Source organism: Asterias rubens, chromosome 7 (genome assembly GCF_902459465.1).
Source record: "Asterias rubens chromosome 7, eAstRub1.3, whole genome shotgun sequence".
Classification (NCBI taxonomy): Eukaryota; Metazoa; Echinodermata; class Asteroidea; order Forcipulatida; family Asteriidae; genus Asterias; species Asterias rubens.
Window position 1 is genome coordinate 18067744 of NC_047068.1, and position 20359 is coordinate 18088102.

General features: G+C 39.5%; 1 protein-coding gene across 1 annotated transcript; it reads left to right on the forward strand.

Annotated features, from left to right (window-relative positions):
- The first annotated feature begins 840 nt into the window (after window positions 1-840).
- LOC117292208 (DNA excision repair protein ERCC-6-like) lies at window positions 841-19266 on the forward strand. The gene is made up of 21 exons (XM_033774171.1): window positions 841-938; window positions 2033-2202; window positions 2524-2917; window positions 3396-3528; window positions 4097-4193; window positions 4584-5240; window positions 5667-5874; window positions 6594-6731; window positions 7359-7511; window positions 8097-8232; window positions 8791-8961; window positions 9778-9954; window positions 10638-10850; window positions 11549-11782; window positions 12726-12833; window positions 13012-13226; window positions 14086-14597; window positions 14999-15136; window positions 15934-16138; window positions 16719-16803; window positions 17550-19266. The coding sequence occupies exons 2-21, from the start codon at window positions 2106-2108 to the stop codon at window positions 17943-17945; spliced, it is 4467 nt and encodes a 1488-aa protein (XP_033630062.1). The 5' UTR covers window positions 841-938; window positions 2033-2105; the 3' UTR covers window positions 17946-19266.
- Window positions 19267-20359: the final 1093 nt, after the last annotated feature.

The window sequence follows — 20359 nt, forward strand, 5'->3', positions numbered from 1 at the left end:
ACAGCGGCAGAACATAATCAGGTGTCAAGAAAAATGTTGATTTGTTCTACTTGTGTTAGTCGCCATGGTTATACTGTCTGGGTGATTAGATCCTCACAGTGCTCTAGATTTACGCATCTACACTAGAAGAAACATGTATAACCGGTTGAGGAGCCAGGTTGCTTATTGCTTTTGCTCAAACCCTCTCTATCATGTTTTGTTTTGTTTTGCAAAAGCAGTTGAGCGGCTCAAACCTAATAGTTTCCAACATTTTTTTGAATGCAACACAATTAATTAAAAATTATTATTGTATCGTTACTTCCGTATATTATGCAAATAAACTATGACGTCATTAAAAACCACCTTAATTTCAAACGAGAGAATAAGCCCATCTTTTTATTCAAAATCAATTATACTTTCATTTCGTAGAGTATAACTGTAGGGCCTAGTTACTTTTCTAGTTACTTTTTTACTTTGCTACTTTTAAAGTATTATTGGTCACCTTTTTAAGAGTAACCTCATCTTTAGTAGAGTATAAACCTAGTCACTTTTCTGAGTGATCTAGCCATTTTTACCGAGAGTAACCTACAGTTACTTTTATGGAGCAAACACAAAAATAAAGAAGTTTAAAGCCATCTGCCTAAACAACGAAACAAAAAACAACACACATCCTATCTCTCTGTTGCTTACACTGTGGACATCCTGTAAAAAAAAGAGAGCTCAGTTTGAGAATGGTCTCCCTCCCCTAGCCCCGCCCACCCCCATAAATAAAAAACCTGTCCACATGGTATAGCGCCCTCAATTGATACCTTTGTGTTGATGTCATAATGTAGTGCAATATTTTGCACAACGTTTTGTACGAATAGGATCTTCAATGGTGAAGGTTTGTGTGGTACAAGTTCCCGATTATTTTCTGTTTTTGTGGCATTGAAAGAAGGGATCAGTTCGAGTTAAAAGAGGTGAGATTAAGGTTTGGTTATATAACGTCATTTCTGAACCGTAATCCTTGCCCTTTTCATGAGATTATTGTAAGAAAACTCCGAAAATTATACTGATGATCTGAACATTTTTAATATTTATTGTTGTGAATGTGATCATTCAATTCAATACAGAATTCATTGACAATGGGCAATGAGTAAATGACATTCCAGTTGACAAATGTAATCATTATATTTATAACTTAGTGTAAACAGTAAACCTACCATGCTCTACGTTTAACCATTACACTTTCTAATTAAGTCAATGAGATTATTAATTTGGTTGGATAGCCCTGCGTGGTAGGACAAGTTCTGGGAAAAGTTTCCGTATGGCGCCACCACTTTTTCATTCGAAATAAAATAATATAGTATCTAATTTACCTGATTGATATATCCCTTTTTGTAAAAATGAGTGAAAAAGTGGTGGCGCCATACGGAAAGTTATCCAAGTTCTGTATCACTAAATCACTACATCATATCATAGAGTAAGGACTCCATCAACAGCAGAGCACTGGACTCGAGCTCTAATGCCGGAAAAGTTTCCGTATGGCGCCACCACTTTTTCATTCGAAATAAAAAATATCTAATTTACCTGATTGATATATCCCTTTTTGTAAAAATGAGTGAAAAAGTGGTGGCGCCATACGGAAAGTTATCCCTGCTGCCTCTGCCTGGTGTTTCTGATCAGCAGAGTGTGGTTTTGAGTCCTGGTCATGACACTGTGTCCTTAAGCAAGACACTTACATCTATTGCTTCATCCTTCGGATGGGACGTAAAGCTAAAGCTGTATATCTCATGTGTTGTAAATAAAATCCATAGAGTAAGGAACAATCATCGCACGTAAGAATACTCCAGCAGTAGGGAAGGGGTTCGCCCCGGTGTGTCTGGCAGCGCGTTTATCTTCAATTATGAAGGCTGCTCTAAAAAGGAAAAAGAAAGAAATTTTAAATTTCCTCATAGTCATAGAAGCGCCCTTTACGAGAGGAAAAATTGCTACATGCCCCTTTAGGACCTGGAGATGTGTATGTATACAATCGCGTTTTCTTTCTTACTTCTTCACTATTTTATTACATCAGGTGTGACTGATGGCTGATATTCAACGTCGAGCTGTAGCAGGTGTTTGACACACCTTCAACACCAACCCTTAGAATGGCTACTCCGATGTCAGCAGCCAAGAATGAGAATGGAGATCAGACACAGAGTACAGCTGCTGCTCCTGGACTTGCCCTCCCAGAAAATGGACAAGGTATGTTACTGTTTAACAAAATCTCAGAGCAGAACTGGGCCCGATTTCATAAAGCCTGTAAGCACAGAAACTTCTAAGCAGAGAAAAGTATTGCTTAGAAGCACGATATTCACCTCAACCCTTGCAGCCAAAAGATGTCAGAAAAGTAAAGTAAACTTTGTTCAGAGTTGTAACTGGAACAATAAAAAAGGGTGTAGTAATTTACATGTGTGAATTTTTGTTCATGCTTTCTTTGTTAACTGTTTAATTCCACAGCCTTCAAAGTTAGATCTCAGATAAATTACTGTTTCAAATATAAATGTGTTTTTTTTTCTTTTCCAGAAACTACAGATGTGCTACCACCAACTACAACCTCAGATATTCCACAAACTGACACCCAATCATCAGGCGTAGATCCATCAACGCCGTCTGCAAGCGCCTGTCTGAAAAACCTAGCAGGTAACATCGATCAAAATGGGGCCTCGACCAGCAGCAAAGACGAGGCGTCGACCAGTACAGGGGGCGTGTTCTCAATCAACAGGGACCTCATCCCGTCAGTGCCGAACCAGATGCAGGCCACTGAGCTCCAGGGTCTTGAAGGAGTCAGTGTCTTCGATCAGGAGGAGTTTGAGAAGGGGGTCTTAGAGCAGGTTGATCAGGCCATCTCGGCCAGGCAGCAAGTTGTGGACCGTGAGAGGGCTGAGAAGGACCTGAATGCTGTCCTGGTTGACATAAGGTAAGATCATAACAGATTGCTTAAACATTTTTTGCTCAGCAAAAAGAAGCAGAGTCAATGTCACGCTGATTTATCAGCTAAAGTATCGAGAAAGACACAATAAAGGTGTCCTCTTGTTGAGAAAACAGCAAAAAACTGCAACTGGATTTTTACTAGAACATCAAATCAATCCACATTTAGTGAAGTGATAGTAGGTACCAACCACATCTCTATGTATGCAGCATTTGCTAATCCTCAGATATCTGGGAAATGATTATGCATGAATCAAAATTAGTTGGGCAAAAGTTTATCCAAACCATTTTTACTAAGAATATTTCTCAAAAAAGTAAATACTATCAACGGCTCCAGTGCGTCTCACCTAGTAAGTTTGTATGGTCAATAACTTTTTGAGTATTGACCCCACCTTTAAGTGAGGTTAATAGTTTGGTAATGTTTACTGTTTTCATTTGTCTTTCTGGTTATTTTCTTTGTGTCACAGGTCATGCAAGAAGGATCTAGGACATATTACTAAAGTGATGTCCAACATGAACAGTAAGACGATTCCATTAACATTTGCTCAGAAGGAAGTTCAGAGGAATCTCATCTCCATGCGCACAAAGAGAGACAACAAGGTAATTTCCTTTAACTACTTTGATTAGGTAATACAAAAGCGTTGAATGACATCGCATCACATTTCAAATAAATTTTACGTTCTTGTAGCACAATATTTTTGTTACTTTCCTGAATTTTGAAAATATTCAATCAACACGACATTGAATTTGACCTTTAGACTGTCTGAAACATTTCTTTTTTGGAATGTACTAAGTTCAAGTTAGATACATTGTTAAATTTTTGAGAAAACAGCAACAAAACTGTCATGGTATTTCCACAAGAATGTCAAATCCGTCCACGTTTAAGTGAGGTGACAGCCGGTGAACAGACACCAATTCTGAATCTTAGAACTGATTCATGCATTTGTGTTCGACGCTCGATGAAGTCAGGCTTCAAATTTTGCAATGAAGGAGTATCAACTAATATGGCATTTTACACCATTTTAACGTGAGGTTAGAGACTTTCATGAGGACTCTACTAAGAGGATCTGTTAGAAAATGAGTCCATCACAAAACTGAATTAAATGTTGGAGCCCCTCTTTAACTAGACAGACATATTTATGCTACTTCAATGCTTACCTTGTTTTAGGCCAAACAACTCAAGACTCTCCGTGCTCGACAGCGATCTCTACTTACCAAGTTGAGCGGATCTGATGTCAATCTACAGGTTTCAGATGATGAGGAAGGTAAGCAAAGCAAAAACAAAATCTTACGTGATGAAAAGTCTTGAAGAACCGGAATTCAATGCTCAGCCATGACACCCATGTGGATGATATTGAAGGGTCAGACAGTAGGAGGGTTAACTATGTACTGTGTAGATGCACTCACCACATGATACCATATTGCAAGCTGGAGTTCATGTGTCATTTAAAACCATTTGGATGATTGAAGAGTCAGACAGTAGGAGCGTTGACTTTGTGCTGTGCCTGCAGTGCCTTGGAAGTGGCTTAGGCTTCACTTTCCAGAAGCCACGTTTTCAAAAAGAACTGATTTCAAACCCACCAACCAAGCCTGAACCCGGCGGAAGTGGAAGCTTTGGTTAAAAAAAACTAATTTGTCTTTGTTTATGTTTACAGAAGGTCAAGATCAAAACGTTCAGACGTACCAACAGCTTTTATGTCGCAGCCCAACCTCAGAGGGAATCCCAACACAACCTGCAAAAGAGACAGAACAAGAACGTCTTATACGCCTCGGAGAAATGACACCCTTTGGCTCAATGGTACAGTCCAAAGCATCAACGAGTAAAAAAAACCTCCACCCACAACCCATGACAGACTTTGAGAAGTACATGACACAAAAAACACAAGATGACATGACACGTCGAAAGAAAGTCACCCCTCGTAAACCGACTCCCATGAAATCAAAATCCGAACCCATCAAAACCCAAAGTTCACAACCTACTCATAAAATAGCACCAGTCCAACAGGACGTCAAACAGAAGCAAAAAGAACTCTCGAAAAAACTGAAGCAGAAATCGACGAAAAAGCCTACCAAGGAAACCAAAAAGAAAACAACTGACTCATCGGATGATGAGACATACTTTGTTTACAAACCAGTGAGGAGTGAGACTTCAGCGAGTTTTCCAAAGTCTCGCAAGAGGACGAAGAAGACACAAGATCTGAAACCCCATTGGGGGAGTGATGCTGAGTTGAGTGACTGGGACAACGATGGGAATAACAGTGAGCAGAGTGATGAGGATTATACACCGGGGTTCAACGACCTATCAGATGAAGGTGAGATTCATTTTCTCTTTTTCGTTGATCAATACAACAAAGTTGGATTTAGATTAATCTCAGCGGGGCATTGGTGTGTTTGTCAGTACACCATTGTAGTCTGTCATATTTTTAATCAGCAGAGTGTGGGTTTGAGTCCCATTTGTGAGTCCCTGCAAGACACTTTACCATTATTGCTCAGCCCTATGGGTCATAAAGCTGCTGGTCCTGTGTGTTGCACGTAAAAGAGAAGGGTTTTGCCCCCGTGTGTCTGGCAATGGCTGTTGAATGCGTCGCAGCACCTTGTAAAATAAGGTGGTACATAAATGGATCTCATAATAAACAAAATTTAAAAACCTGTCTTAGAATATTCCTGTCTGTTCAAGTGCCTTGAGTACCTAATCCGTAGATACACGTGCTATTAAAATATTACTATTATACCTTTAGATGAGGAGCGTTTCACACCAAAGAAAAAATCCAAGAAGAGAGGTCGCAAGGAAAGCATCTCAACCGAAGACTTTGAAGATGGTACCATAGCATGTCTGGATGACCTTAAGAAGTCATATGGGGTCAAAGTTCAACGTTCAAAAAGCGGTCACAGGAAGTTCAAATGCAAGGATGATGCTACACAGGATCTGTATTTTCGTAGATTGAAGTAAGTCTTAGAAAAGGAGCGGGACCCCAGTCTCTACTTTATTGACCGATAAGCATGTCTTTAGATGAGCGATCATGTGAACTGGTACAGTTAACCGGATAACTGTTTAACTGGTTTACTGTTTAACCAGTAAACGGTTTAACCAGTGTTAGCAATTTAAACTGCTTAACTGGTTAACTGGTTAACTGTTAAACTGTTTAACCGTAAAAAGGCCTGAAATTAAATGGCGGCCACGGATGTCAATGTCCTCCATTGGGGGGTTATTATATCCATTTCCTTGGCAATAAACGACTGAGAATAATTCTGTTCCCCCTGGACACGATGCCAGTCCATCGCAGGAAACTCTCCTGCTCTTGCAGGGGTCACCATTTTAAGTAAAGAGAAGCAATTATGATACAGTTCAAGGACACAAGTGTCTCGGCTAACCAGGCCAGGATTCGACCCACATTCTGTTAAGTACAGAACTTGAGTCCATCGCCCTAGACCGCTCGGACACAACACTCTGATATATAAATCTCACGATTTCAACATTCTCTCAAACCCATCTCTTCAGATTAGCCTATAAAAAAATCGGATGAAGTTTTCTTCTTGCTCTTGACCAGCGCCTTTGAATGTTTTACCGAAAAAAGTGCGCTTTAAAAATGCTGTGTTATTACTATTATAATTACAAATGTCCAATCATTTTTAATTTACTTTGGTGGTACTTTGTGTCTTTGCAGAGAGAACCGTAGGTCCGAGTTGGTGAAGAAGCAGCGGATGATTGAGAGAGGGGAGGTGGATAGTGACTCAGAGCCTGAGGAAATGCAGTTTGAGGGTGGGCTCATCATACCAGGCAAAATATGGTGCAATCTTTACAAGTAAGCAGATGCTTTAAATGTACGGGATCGATTTCACAAAGACTCTTCTTATCTCGAGTGAGGACAAGTAACTCTTCCTAACTTAGGATTAATCTTAAGGTCTGCATACTACAGTGCAGGGTTGGGACTCGTCCTAAGTCCTAAGATTAGTCTTAAGTTAGGAAGAGATCAACGGCAGATCGTTCAACAAAATCTTTCTCCTGAAGATATTCAGAGCATACTAATCGAAAGGTTGACTCATCAACCACTGGCAGCTGACTCAAGCTCTGGTGTCTCTGATCAGCAGAGTGCTGTGTCCCTGAGCAAGATCACCTACCATAACTGCTTTGTCCTTCCGATGGGTCATAAAGCCATAGGTCCCATAGGATTGTTAGTGCACATAAAAGAACCCAGAACACGTAACAAGGAAGAGTATGGGTGAAGAGAAACAATTATAGTAAAGCATCTTGCTCAAGGATACAAGTATAATGGCCAGGTTTCTAACCCACACCTTGATGACTTAACCACCACAACTTGAATTCAATGCTCTAAACCGCTTGGCCGTGACACCCTATATCTTCAAGATTTATTTAGAAAGCTTGAAATTTTGTAAATAAAACCGTTATTGTTTTTTTCCTTGGGTTGCAGGTATCAGAAGGTTGGAGTGAAGTGGTTGTGGGAGCTCCATCAGCAGCAGGCTGGGGGCATCATTGGAGATGAGATGGGTCTTGGGAAGACCATTCAGATGATTGCATTCTTAGCTGGACTCAGAGGGAGCAAGCTACGCAATCCTGGTTCCAGGTAAGCTAGAAATCTAGCCCGCAAGTATGCTTACCAGAATACGATTGCCAGCTAAAATACCGTTGACATGTTCAAAATTTAATTGATATCCTGCTTAGTTTTGCTTATCAGAATTAAGCAACATTTTCTGCTTAAGCAGCTCTATGAAATCAACCCCTGGCCAGGGAACTTGGTAAGATTTGGTGAGTGAAAGTGAAAGTAGTCCCTGTGATGGTTGGAGCACTTGGCACCATTCATAAAGCACTAGGGAACCATTTAGATGAAGTAGTACAACTTTTGTTGTAGATCTGTTACATAAGGCGGTGCTTCTGGAAACAGCGGGAACCCTGAGAAAGACCCTTGAGATCGACTGGACCGACTCCAGGAGTTACCAGCACAAAGGATTAGTTTTAGATGTGGGGTAAAACCAACCCAGAGAATGATTCCATGGAAAACCAACACAGTCAGGTAGGGACTAAAAACCCAATCTACATAGTGTCCCTGGTGGGATTCGAACCAGGGTCCTAGAAATGGAAGGCGAGGAAAGAAACCACTACACCAACCCAACCAACCTAAACATACCACTTATACTTGTCTTGTTTGTAGATACATTGGTCTTGGCCCGGTGCTCATTGTATGTCCAGCTACAGTCATGCATCAATGGGTCAAGGAGTTCCATAAGTGGTACCCAGAGATGAGGGTAGCCATCTTACATGACTCCGGATCACACACTGGATCAAAGGTAAGATATATGTTCTTTTTTCTATATGCATTACACAACAGCCTTATTCCACATACTGCATCTGTTTGGAACTCCTTGTCTGGTGCATGTTGCCTCCATTTCACAATCTAGACTGTTTTAAGAGGATTATCTACCTTTAGCTCATTCTCATTTTAATATTTTATTCTTGCAGCCCCTTTACAAAGAGAAGCCTTTTTTAGCCTTTAGGGAACTTGCATTAAAAAATTTAATCACTTACTTTTTGGGCTAGACAAAATGTCAAACTCAATGCCTTTTTGATTAAATATCATCAAAATTCAGGATTGAAAAATGATCCTCTGTGCAAAAATGTATAGACAATATATTTAAAAGATGACGTCATGAAACAATTTTGGGGTTAAAAAAAAAATGTACTTGAAGGGTATCAAACATAATGACATTTAAACGTGAGGTTTAAAGTGGACTTTTACAGTGGTTTTCTCACTTTGATAAGGACTCTATTTGAAAATGAGTGCATCACAAAACTGAATTTGAGCCCTTCTTTAATTTGATCGATTACTTTCTGTTGTTTGTCTGCAGAGGGCGCTAATCCATGACATAGCACTCTGCCATGGAACTCTAGTTACGTCTTATTCAGCTGTGCGTATTCAAGAGAAGCTCCTACTACAGCATACATGGCATTATATAGTCCTGGATGAAGGACATAAGATCCGTAATCCTGATGCTGCCGTCACTCAAGCTTGTAAACAGGTAAGGCCTTAGAGCAACAAATTCAAACTCTGGTGTTTCTGATCAGCAGAGTGTGTGTTCCATTTCCCAGCCGTGACACTGGTGTCCTTAAGCAAGACACTTCACCATTGTTTAGTCCTTAGGATGGGATGTTAAGCCGTTGGTCCAATGTGTTATGTAATGCATGTAAAAGAACCCAGTGCACTTATCGAAAAGAGAAGGGGTTCGCCCCGGTGTTCCTGGTCTGATCGGCAGCAAATTACGCCACAGCACCTTGTAAAACATTACATGGTGCTATCAGAATTAGGTCTCATAATTCAAACATAGTCCCACATCTGGCAGGAAATACTGTATGTTACACTGGGTGACGGACATGTGCGCTATATAAGAAGCCACAATTATCATAATTATTTCAAAATAACCATCTCAATGGGCTTTACATGAGTGGCCTGGTCGTAGAGCCAATAACATTCCTGTCATCTTTCTCAGCTCCCTGAGTGGTGAGTATATACAACCTGGGCAACCGTAGTGCTCCAAAGGCTTTTTCATACAAAATATCAACCTCTACCCTCGTGAAGAGAACCTCTACACCTGGGTGAAGAGAAGCAATTATAGTAAAGTATCTTGCTCAAGGAAACAAGTGCCATGACTGGGATTCAAACCCACACTCTGATGAACCACCAGAACTTGAATTCAATGCTCTTCACCACTCGGCCTCGACATGGTTAAGTGTATTGTCTTGTGCTTACAGGCTATATGAAGTTTGGCCCAGAAATTGAGTCTGGTGCATCAGACCACTCAGCCACATTTAAATTCCTAAACCCTTTTCTCCAACAGTTTCGTACATGTCATCGGCTGATCCTGTCTGGTTCCCCGATGCAGAATAATCTACGTGAGCTTTGGTCTCTGATTGACTTTGTCTTCCCAGGCAAACTGGGGACACTCCCAGTCTTCATGGAGAAGTTCTCTGTTCCCATTACGATAGGAGGCTACTCAAATGCTACTCAAGTACAGGTATTTAGTACATTTCATTTCATTTATTCTGGTTGTGAAGCCAACTAAATCGTTATAGACCTTTATCAAGTTGTCGCCATCTTGGTCATGTTTCCTGTTTCCATAACAGTAATGAATGCTAACATTAATTGCGCAAACATGGCACCAGACTATTATTTCAGCCTCAGTTTGGTTGCAATGGGTTTGAATGGAGTAAAATTAAGATGGCTACACCGTGATCAAGGTCTGTACTAGCCGAGCACCCAATCGAGAGAAGACAAGGAAGGAAGTGTCTGTTGTATCAGCATTACAGCAGTGTCGCTTTGAAGACCTGATAGCAGCAAACAAAAAGGCTGTGAGATGTGCCCAATCTTAGTCAAAAAATTGAATAGTATATAATGGAATCCAAAGAAGATCAGCATTAGCAGTTTTACTAATGCACCAATGCAGAAATATTTCATAATTATCTCAATTTCTTAAGTGACTGCTGGTAGTTAACACTAAGTCAAGGTATTTTTTATTTCACTGTTTGCTCCAAAGTGCAATCAATCAATCAATCAGTCAATTAAAGGTCATTTGTAGAGCGCCAAAATCAAGAGTTTGTTCTAAGGCGCTGAGGCACAGTGCAATGCCCTGGGGGAGTCAAGGTCATTGATATCCTAGACTAGACCATTTCACATATCTGTATTGTCTTTCAAACACAGGTTCAGACAGCCTACAAGTGTGCCTCGGTGCTCCGTGACACCATCAACCCATACCTCTTGAGACGACTCAAGGCAGACGTCAAGCAAAACCTGAATCTCCCTAGTAAGAGTGAGCAGGTCCTATTCTGTCGTCTCTCTGAGGAGCAGATTCAGATCTACAAGGATTACCTCAACTCCAAGGAATGTCAGCTGATTCTGAACAGGGAATATCAGGTAAAAGTATTGTTTTTTAATTTTGGTGTTGTGTGTGTTTGTGTACTTGTTGGTGTGCCACGGTCTGTTTTATGTGGGCTTAGGTGTACTATTTTTGTCTATTGATAATAATGTTTTTATCAATTTTATGAAACTGTAATTTTCAACTTTATATATATTTATATTTATATATAGTTTTAAATGATACCTGTAAGTGGCGGCTATCCGCTTTTGGATATCAATAATGAATAAATAATAACAAAATTGGTGTGGGTTCAAGATCCTTGACCGAGAGATCCCGAAACCGTTTCACACAAACCTTCTGATACATGAAACCCAATGGCAAAAAATCAAAGTTTTTTTTACAAAATGTCCAGCTTTCTAAATAAGACTTACAGGGTGTGATGGCCGAGCGGTTTTGAGCGTTTGATTCAAGGTCTGATGGTAAAGTCATTGGGTGTGTGTTCAAATCCCAGTCATGACACTTGTGTCTTATAATTGCTTCTCTTTACCAAGGGGTATATCGAGTTACTTTGTTTCTTTGCTGTGTTCTGGGAATTTCAGGAATACTATAGAGGATTTTAGGGGTGGGGTACCTTTGAAAAATGAAAATGGCCTCGCCCTCTCAAAGATGAAACTACATGCCTGTGAGAACTGTGATTTAGATTGACGTATGACCTTTGACCTGTAGTAATAACCTGACCTCACACTCTACACAGGTGTTTGCAGGTCTGATAACGCTGCGTAAGATCTGCAACCATCCTGACCTGGTGAGCGGCGGTCCGCGCATCATCAAAGGAGACACCAGCCTAGAGGCCGTGCAGGCAGCGAACGATCCTGCAATGCAGTATGGTTATTGGCAACGCTCCGGGAAGATGATCGTTATTAACTCGTTGCTGAAGCTATGGAGTAAGCAGAACCACAGGGTGTTGCTGTTCTCACAGAGTAAACAGGTTAGTGTCCAGGGTTGTCGATTCTGTTTTTGTCTTATCATTTTGTGATTGAACTGGGCTCATTTCATGGCTTTCATAACTAAGTATAAGCACTTCCATTGCTTTTTCAGCGCTTGGAAACCTGGTATTAAGCGCTATATAAATGCACATTATTATTATTATTATTATTATTATTATTATTATTATTATTATTATTATTATTATTATTATTATTATTATTATTATTATTATTATTATTATTATAACATTTATTTCCATCCTGAGAAGACAACATTGTGGAGGCACAATCCTATTGAGCCAAGGCTTGTAGTGGAGTGCCTTGAGAAGCAAAAAGAAAAAAGAAAAGAAATACTTAACAAATTAATGAAATAGTTACTTAAATAATTAATTAGCACAAGACAAAGATAAACTTATTGGGGACAAATGATCTGACAAGAAAAATGTTGAGATAAGTTATGACCATAGAGTTATATATTTAAGAACTAGATGGCACACTGGTGATGCTGCGTGCACAAACGCGATGGGACCGCAAGGAGATGCATGAAACTTGACTGAGCGTTGACCTTGAAGACTTGAGACATGACATGCACTTGACCTTGGGGACCTTTGAACAAAATCATCCATTGTGACTCTAAAACTTCCTTGAATCATTTATGAAAAGAACCATTAAAAGCCTTATGTGTTGTACCTCACAAATCCTTCTATAATCACTTGGCTGGAGTGAAGGGTTCAGAAGGACTGAAGGCTGTAAGACCAACTCACATTCACTTATTACTGAGTCAGGCAATCCAATATTATCCAAGTCCAAACATTGGGATGGAATTACATAGGAGAGCAAGATATTGGAGGACCGAGGCCACCTACATGTAAAGTCAAAGAGGACATGGGAATGAGGATTTAAGAAAATATTCAGATTGTAATGTTCTTGTTGTTTGTTTCTAAGATGCTGGACATTATTGAGGACTTTGTGAAGAAAACCTACACCTACATGAGGATGGATGGTACTACTCCAATCTCATCCAGACAGCCTTTGATACAGCAGTATAACAATGTAAGTCAATTCACATTCTGAATCTTTCACATTCTGTAGCTTTCACATTCTGTAGCTTTTGCATTATGATGCTTTCACATTCTGTAGCTTTCGCATTCTGTAGCTTGTGAAGTTCTACTCCCATCTCAACCAAACAGCCTTTAAAACAACAGTATAACATTTTCCATCTCTTAAACAGGACCCATCAATCTTTGTCTTCTTGCTGACCACACGAGTAGGCGGCCTTGGTGTGAATCTGACCGGAGCTAACCGGGTGGTCATCTTTGACCCTGATTGGAACCCGAGCACGGACACCCAGGCCAGGGAACGGGCGTGGCGTATTGGCCAGACACGCCAAGTCACTATCTATCGGCTCATCACAGCTGGGGCAATAGAGGAGAAGATTTACCACAGGTACTAATTGCCCCACTGTTTTCTTTCTTTTATCTGTCCGTCTTTAAAGCGGTGGCACTTAAAAAAAAATTAGCCTAACATCAACAGGCTACAAACGGCCACTTAAAGGTGAGGGCAACAATTAACTGCCACCAGGGGCACGTTGCCACCTACTCCTGAGGCTGAAACAGGGTTACCCCCTTCACAGTCTGTAAGGGTGTAGGCATGGATATCATCCACTAGGATGCTGCTGACAGAGCTGGGGTTCGGTGACCTAGACTGCTTGGCCACGGCACGCTTAGAATTTAGTTGTTGAATTATTAAACCCTGTATGGTTACTGGGAAGCCAATAACTAGTGGAACCTTCCCACATTTGTGTACTTCTTTGGGTTACTCCATCACTTAGTGGATGAAGTTGGGGCCTAGATTGCTACAGATTGTCATGGCCGAGCATCAAATTCAAGTTCTGGTGGTTAAGTCATCGGGGTGTTGGTTCAAAGCCCTGTCCTGACACTTGTGTCCTTATGCAAAAGACACTTCACTATAATAGCTTCTCTTCACCCAGGGGTATAAATGGGTACATGTGTTGGTAGAAGTTGATAGTGTAATTGAAAAAGCCTTCAGCAGCTAGCAGCTTTATACTCCCCAGGGAGCTGAGATGGTTTAATGAATGATTTAAGGCCCAGTGACCAGGGGTAATAATGTGTGACAGACCTGAGCGCAATATAAGAAGCCGTTATTATTATTATTATTATTAATGACAAGAGCACTTATGTAAAACACATTGATACATTATTGTAAAATGCACTATATAAGTATTATTACTTTTACAGATGTTCTTTTTTTAAGTTTAAGATTGTACTTATTATTTTTGCGACAGGCAAATCTTCAAGCAGTTCCTTACCAATCGTGTCTTAAAGGATCCTCGTCAACGTCGCTTCTTCAAATCCAACGACCTCTTTGAACTTTTTACCTTGACTTCAGACAGCAACCAGCACGGCACGGAGACCAGCGCCATCTTTGCTGGCGTCGGCTCGGACGTCAAGGTCCCGACAACTGCCCACAGACCAGCGAGGAAAAAGTCCATCGAGAGGAGAGTCAAGACAGAACTTCAGGGAAGGAAGGAAAGGAATGGAGTAAGGAGGATGGAAAACCATGATTCCAAAATGGAAACTGGAGAGGTGAAAAGCGAAATTCAAAATGGTGTTTCGCCGGAAGATATTCCTGGATGCAGCAGGTCTGCGGAGAATGGTGTTGAATCGGAGGCAGGGATAACTTCAAGGAGTAATGGAAGGCAATCCTTGGATGTAGAGATGGGAGATCAGGCTGGAACGAGTAAAGGGGAGAAGAGCAATGCTGAGAGAAAGAGAAGGAAAAAGAAAAAGGATGCAAGTAAGTCAAACTTGGACATATTGATAACCATGTTAACCACTTTATGTCGGATAGCATGTTTATTTTCAAGTCTTTTATGGTCAGACTTGAGGCAGACATTTTGTAACGCTAGGAACAACTAAGGATTTCCATTAATATACCATGGCAGATTATCAGCCGTGTCTTATGGTCGGGGTCCTTAAAATCACAATGAGTGCCTAATCGGTTACACACAAATCTCGAAAATCACCAAAAAAAATCGCCATTGTTTTTTACTAATGTAGGCAAATTTTTGAAACGTGGTCACATGAGCAGGGTAGGTCTCTGTGTTTATCCAGCAATAAACCAATGACAGACAGACGGTGTGTGTAATGGTGTGTAACTATTGAGGGATTTATTCAGTGCTATTCTGTCTTTTACAGGGCTTGATGGACATCGTATTGCTCACTTAGCCAAGCACACTGCATATCAACCCAAGTCGGAACACGGAGAGCCAAAGGATGAACAGAGCGATGCACAGAAAGATGACTATGTCCTCAGCAAACTATTCAAGAAATCAGGTTAGTTTACCTTTAACATCAACCAACTCACAACCTACGTTCTTTCTCTCTCAACCTTTGAGCATTGAACAAACACTAAAGCAGGAGACCAAGCCTTCTCCAATGCGGGCCCGGCCCTGTGGAACTCTCTTTCTGATAGCAAACTCACTTGAATCATACTTATTTATGGGCATTTACATATTTCCTGGAAACTGCTATTGGTATACTATATTACTAACTTGATGTCATGTGAAACTACCAGATACTTTAATAGATGTTAAATTTGCATTGGGGATAAAGAATATTTCATTTTGGTTTACCGGTATACATCGATGTATGTTAGCTCTGTATGCTCAGTACTTTCCCGAGTTCTGTGAAAAGAAATCACAGGCATATTACTCTGATGGGATTCAAAGCCACAACCTTTGCAACTCTAGAGCAGTGTCAAGATACTTTGTATGCAGAAAATAATCCATGCTAATATGCAGTGAGTTCACAATATCTGTGTCTTGTAAATCCCACTGGGATTTATCCCAGGGATGAGATTGTTCAGATTTCTGGCTGAATTCAGTCTTTTTTATGTCAGCCTGGTGAAGAAAATCAGACAATATTTTTCACAAAAAAAAAAAAAATCCTGCTTATTGTCTACTTCTCTAGTGCTTTGGAGACTGTCTCCAAACACTCCTTGAAATCTATAACCCCAGGGGTTACCAAACTGTAGAAATGGCATCATTTCAACATACCTTTGAATTTGCATCCAAGTTTCAGACTTTTTCGTTAGTAATGACTCTCACCCCTGAAATCCTTTTACTTTGAAGGAGTACACAGCGCCTTGCAGCATGATAACATCATGGAGGCAGCTAGCCCTGATTATCTACTCGTAGAGGGAGAAGCAGAACGGGTTGCTAGGGATGCCGTCAAGGCCCTCAAAGATTCCAGACGTCACTGCCATCGAGCCACCTCAGGGTTACCTACATGGACTGGATCTGGAGCCTCTGGAGGCACCACAACCCCGCCTAAGAAGTAAATTGTTGTCTTTATTTCTGTCATTAATTTGGTTTTTTTAAACAAAAATAAAACTATTTTTTAATCTTATGAACATCTTGATCAGCTCAATGAAATTGGGCCATTTGCTCGATTTCACAAAGCACTGAGGTTCATCTTAAGATGAGTTCTCAAAATCATCACTCAGGATTTTAGCAACTAAGATTGAAGCACAGTTAATCAATCAATCTTAGATTTTCGTGAAATTGGCTCCAGAAATATCTTCGTACACCCCTTCTATTGCAATGACTGTACTCTATGTAGGTTCTTTTACCTGCATTTTACAAAACACAAGAATTGCAGCATTAGATCCCATCCAAAGTGTTCTTGAAATGTAATGTTTCCTTATTATTTGTTTTCATCCCCAATTAATGTAGGTTTTCACTTTTGTTTTGTGTTGTGGAAACAGAGAAACAAAAAAAACGTACTAACTGAGATTTGATTTTGTAATGTGTCACTCAATGTTACTGGTGATAGTTCTTTGCAGAATCCACGATAAATAACTGGAACGAATTGCCAATTTATTTGTTCTTTTTTAATAATTTATTTTGCTATACAGACCAAGGTTTGGGCAGAAGTCAAACAACAAAGTAGCTGGTTTGCTCGGTGGCAGTAAGCTGTTACAAGGAAAGATCAAAAAGCAGGTAAAATATTTTATTGTCATTAAGTCTGTTTCTCTTATCTTTATACTGTGTAGAATGATAGCACAAACAATATATTGCACACTAAATATCCTTGTAGCTAGATGAAGGCGCTTTACAACATAATTATTAAGTAGGATTTGAAACTTTGCTGGGTGGAAATAAAATATAGTAAAGGTTTGTGGTACCGCCATCTAATTACAACCTTTAAATGAGTTGAGGTGGTTCTGAAAAGAACCATTGGTTTTAACTAGATGTTTCGATCGGTATGTTCTGGTCGTCTTCTGGAGAAACCAATTCCTTTCAGAACCACCCCAACTCGTTTAGAGGTTATCATTCCATGATGTTACCGCAAACCTTTACTGTATAATTATCCCTTTTCATCGGGTATACTACAAGTATACCCGATATGAAAAGGGATAATTATACAGTAAAGGTTTGCGGTAAAACCATGTAATGACAATTTTTAAGCCCTTCCTTTAACTTGGTCAACTCCCAGGGACCATACAAACCCTAGCTTAAATTAGTGCTAAGGGTTTTACTCAAAAACAACCAGCCTTTTCAGGTTCCCAATTATACTCCTTGGTAAAGAGAAGCAATTACGGTCAAGTACCTTGCTTCAAGTGTCATGATTTGGAATCAAACCCCTCTTCCAATGATTTAGCAACTGAAACTTGATCAATATTATTATACTTCTGCCATGTATGAAATTAACCTGTTTTTGTTTTGTTTTTGTTTTTACTAAGCAGAAGCCGATATCTGTCCCAAAGCCAACACACTTCTCCGGTAAGGAGTTGATAGAAACTGCAGCATCACAGAACAGTACCAAGACCACGGCCCTTCCATCTTCAGGATCCCTCCTAGCTCAGATACGGAAGCGCAACAATGTCTCCGCCACGGATACAGACAATCAGACATCTGTTGTCCTCCCGCAGCATGATCTTCTCGTGGACATTCGGGACTTTGTGTCCTTCCAGGCAGAGACCAATGGCCAGGCGACAACGAATGAGATCCTTCACAAGTTCAGGGGAAAGCTTCCATCGAATGATTCGGCGTTGTTTAAGTCCATGCTGACTGAGATATGTGTGTTCCAGAGAGTGAACGGTGGAGAGGGATTGTGGAAACTCAAGGAGGACTTTCGTTGATGTCGGACTTTGTGACTTTCCAAGTAGAAACCAACGGCCAGGCGAAAAAAAATAAGACCCTTCACAAAGTTCATGAAAAAGCTTCCGCCGAATGATTCAGCAGTGTTTAAGTGCATGCTGACTGAGATCTGTGTGAGTAAACGGCGGAGAGGGATTTTGGAAACTCCAGGAGAAGTTCCACTAATGAGGTACATGACTCATTCAATAAATTTGCATCCTTGGGTTCGGTTTTATAGATCAATCTAGTTGGACAGTTTTCAACCAGAACCCCAAATGAGTTGATGTTGAGAGCAAAATATTGGATTTAAAGAGAAGGTATTTGTTGGTAATCACTCTTTAAGTGAATTGCAATAATAATCCTTGGTTAAAAGCCTACAGCAGCATTTGTTGGTATAAGGCATTTTGAGAAACATTTTGGTTCAAAGCAATGTTGTAATATAAAAAGATACAGTTTTTATGGCCCAAAATTTGAATCTGAGAAGCGTTACCATGTAACTTTTCTAAGATTTTGTATTCCTATTGCGGATTATTCTTCCCGCGTGAGATATCTGCGCGACTGATTTTTGAAACGAAATGTTTAGATGTTAGTCTTATTGTATACATCTACATTTATATAGCATCAAAACAATAGAATGGTTCCAAAAACCAAGGGTATACTTTGCCTTTAATATCTGTGCTAAGAAGTCAGGGAAAACTTTTGCATTTGGAGGAAGAAAATAGATGCAATGATTGTACCAAAATAAACTCAGGTTTATCAATCTTAATGACCAATATTTTTTTCATGGCTTTGTACTTTGAGAATTATTTTAAGGAAAGTCAACCCAAGTTAATAAATTTATTATTGCAAGGAAATGTTTACTGTGGGCAATACTTAGTAAAACCAATATTTTAGTCTGTTAAAAAATATGAATAATTACTGAACTGTGATACTGGAATTGTTTATTCTTTGGTGTAGTGGAAAACTTAGAGAAGATTTGACATTGAGTTTAACAAATTATCAGAATTTTAAACATGGCGGAATAGTTCTCATCTTAGATATCTGCTTAGCACGTTTACACGGGTAACCAGACAAAACTCACAAGCTTTCAGCACCTTAAGGAGAATCCTTGTTAAGCGATTTTGTCAGTTAACTGACTTTCCTGCCTGTTAAATAGACTGATTTGTGTGAGTTGCAATTTTCTGATGAGTTTTGTTTATTTATTGCCTCAATGTAAACATTTGTCCTACTTTAGTTATTACTGTGGGTTGACATTTCCTTTCATAATCAGGTATTTAATGATTTTTAATGGTTTTTGATAGAATCATGAATAAAATTGGTGTGATGCTGAAAGAATTGTTTTTTTTTATAAGTATCTGTTTTGAGTTTTAGTTTGTTATTGTTGTTACTTAAAGACACTGGACACTATTAGTAATTGTCAAAGACTAGCCTTTGCAGTTGGTAATCTCAACATATGCATAAATAACAATCCTGTGAAAATTTGAGCTTAATCGGTCATCGAAGTTGCGAGATAATAATGAAAGAAAAAACACCCTTGTCACACGAAGTTGTGTGCTTTCAGATGCTTGATTTAGAGACCTCAAATTCTAAATCTGAGGTCTCGAAATCAAATGATTTCTTTCTCGAAACTATATTACTTCAGAGGGAGCCGTTTCTCACAATGTTTTATACTATCAACCTCTCCCATTACTCGTTACCAAGTAAGGTTTTATGCTAATTATTTTGAGTAACTACCTATAGTGTCCACTGCCTATAAGTGTTTAACGTTTCATGAATTATAAGCAACGGTTTGACTTTATGTTTAGACATTGTTGGGCGAGGCTTTGGATGTTTTGTTTTCGATGTGACTATATAGGAATTTGTTTGTTTTGTTTCAGGATATTTCAAGACACTTGCCACTATGACAGCAATAACTCTATTGAAATCTTTAAAGGACATAAACAATAGTAGGCGCCTAAATGCTCAAAAGAAAGAACACTTCGAGTTGTGTTCATAGATTTTTGTTTTCTTATCGTTTTTGTTTTTATTTATGTGTTTTGTTCAATTACATGCCAACTCTTATTTTAAATATAGGTGATAGGCCAAATATTTGCAAAGTCAAGTTGAAGAATCATAATTGCGGTTTAGCAATTAACACTCCTTTATTTCATCGATAACGATTTTACCGTTTTTATTTACCCAAAACTCCAGTATAGTTTTCTAGCAAAGATTCCTTTGCACCATGCTCTAACTTATTTATTGTGTAACCATATTACTGATATCATCCTAAATAGTTAAACTTTAATAAACCCCATTGAATAATTATGTTTGCACATTTAATAATCCACGCAGGGCAAAACATTGGATTTTTTTAATAACACCATTCCATACGTGTGATTCGGCCAACCCTTGAATGAGCTCATTGTTTACAAAAGTT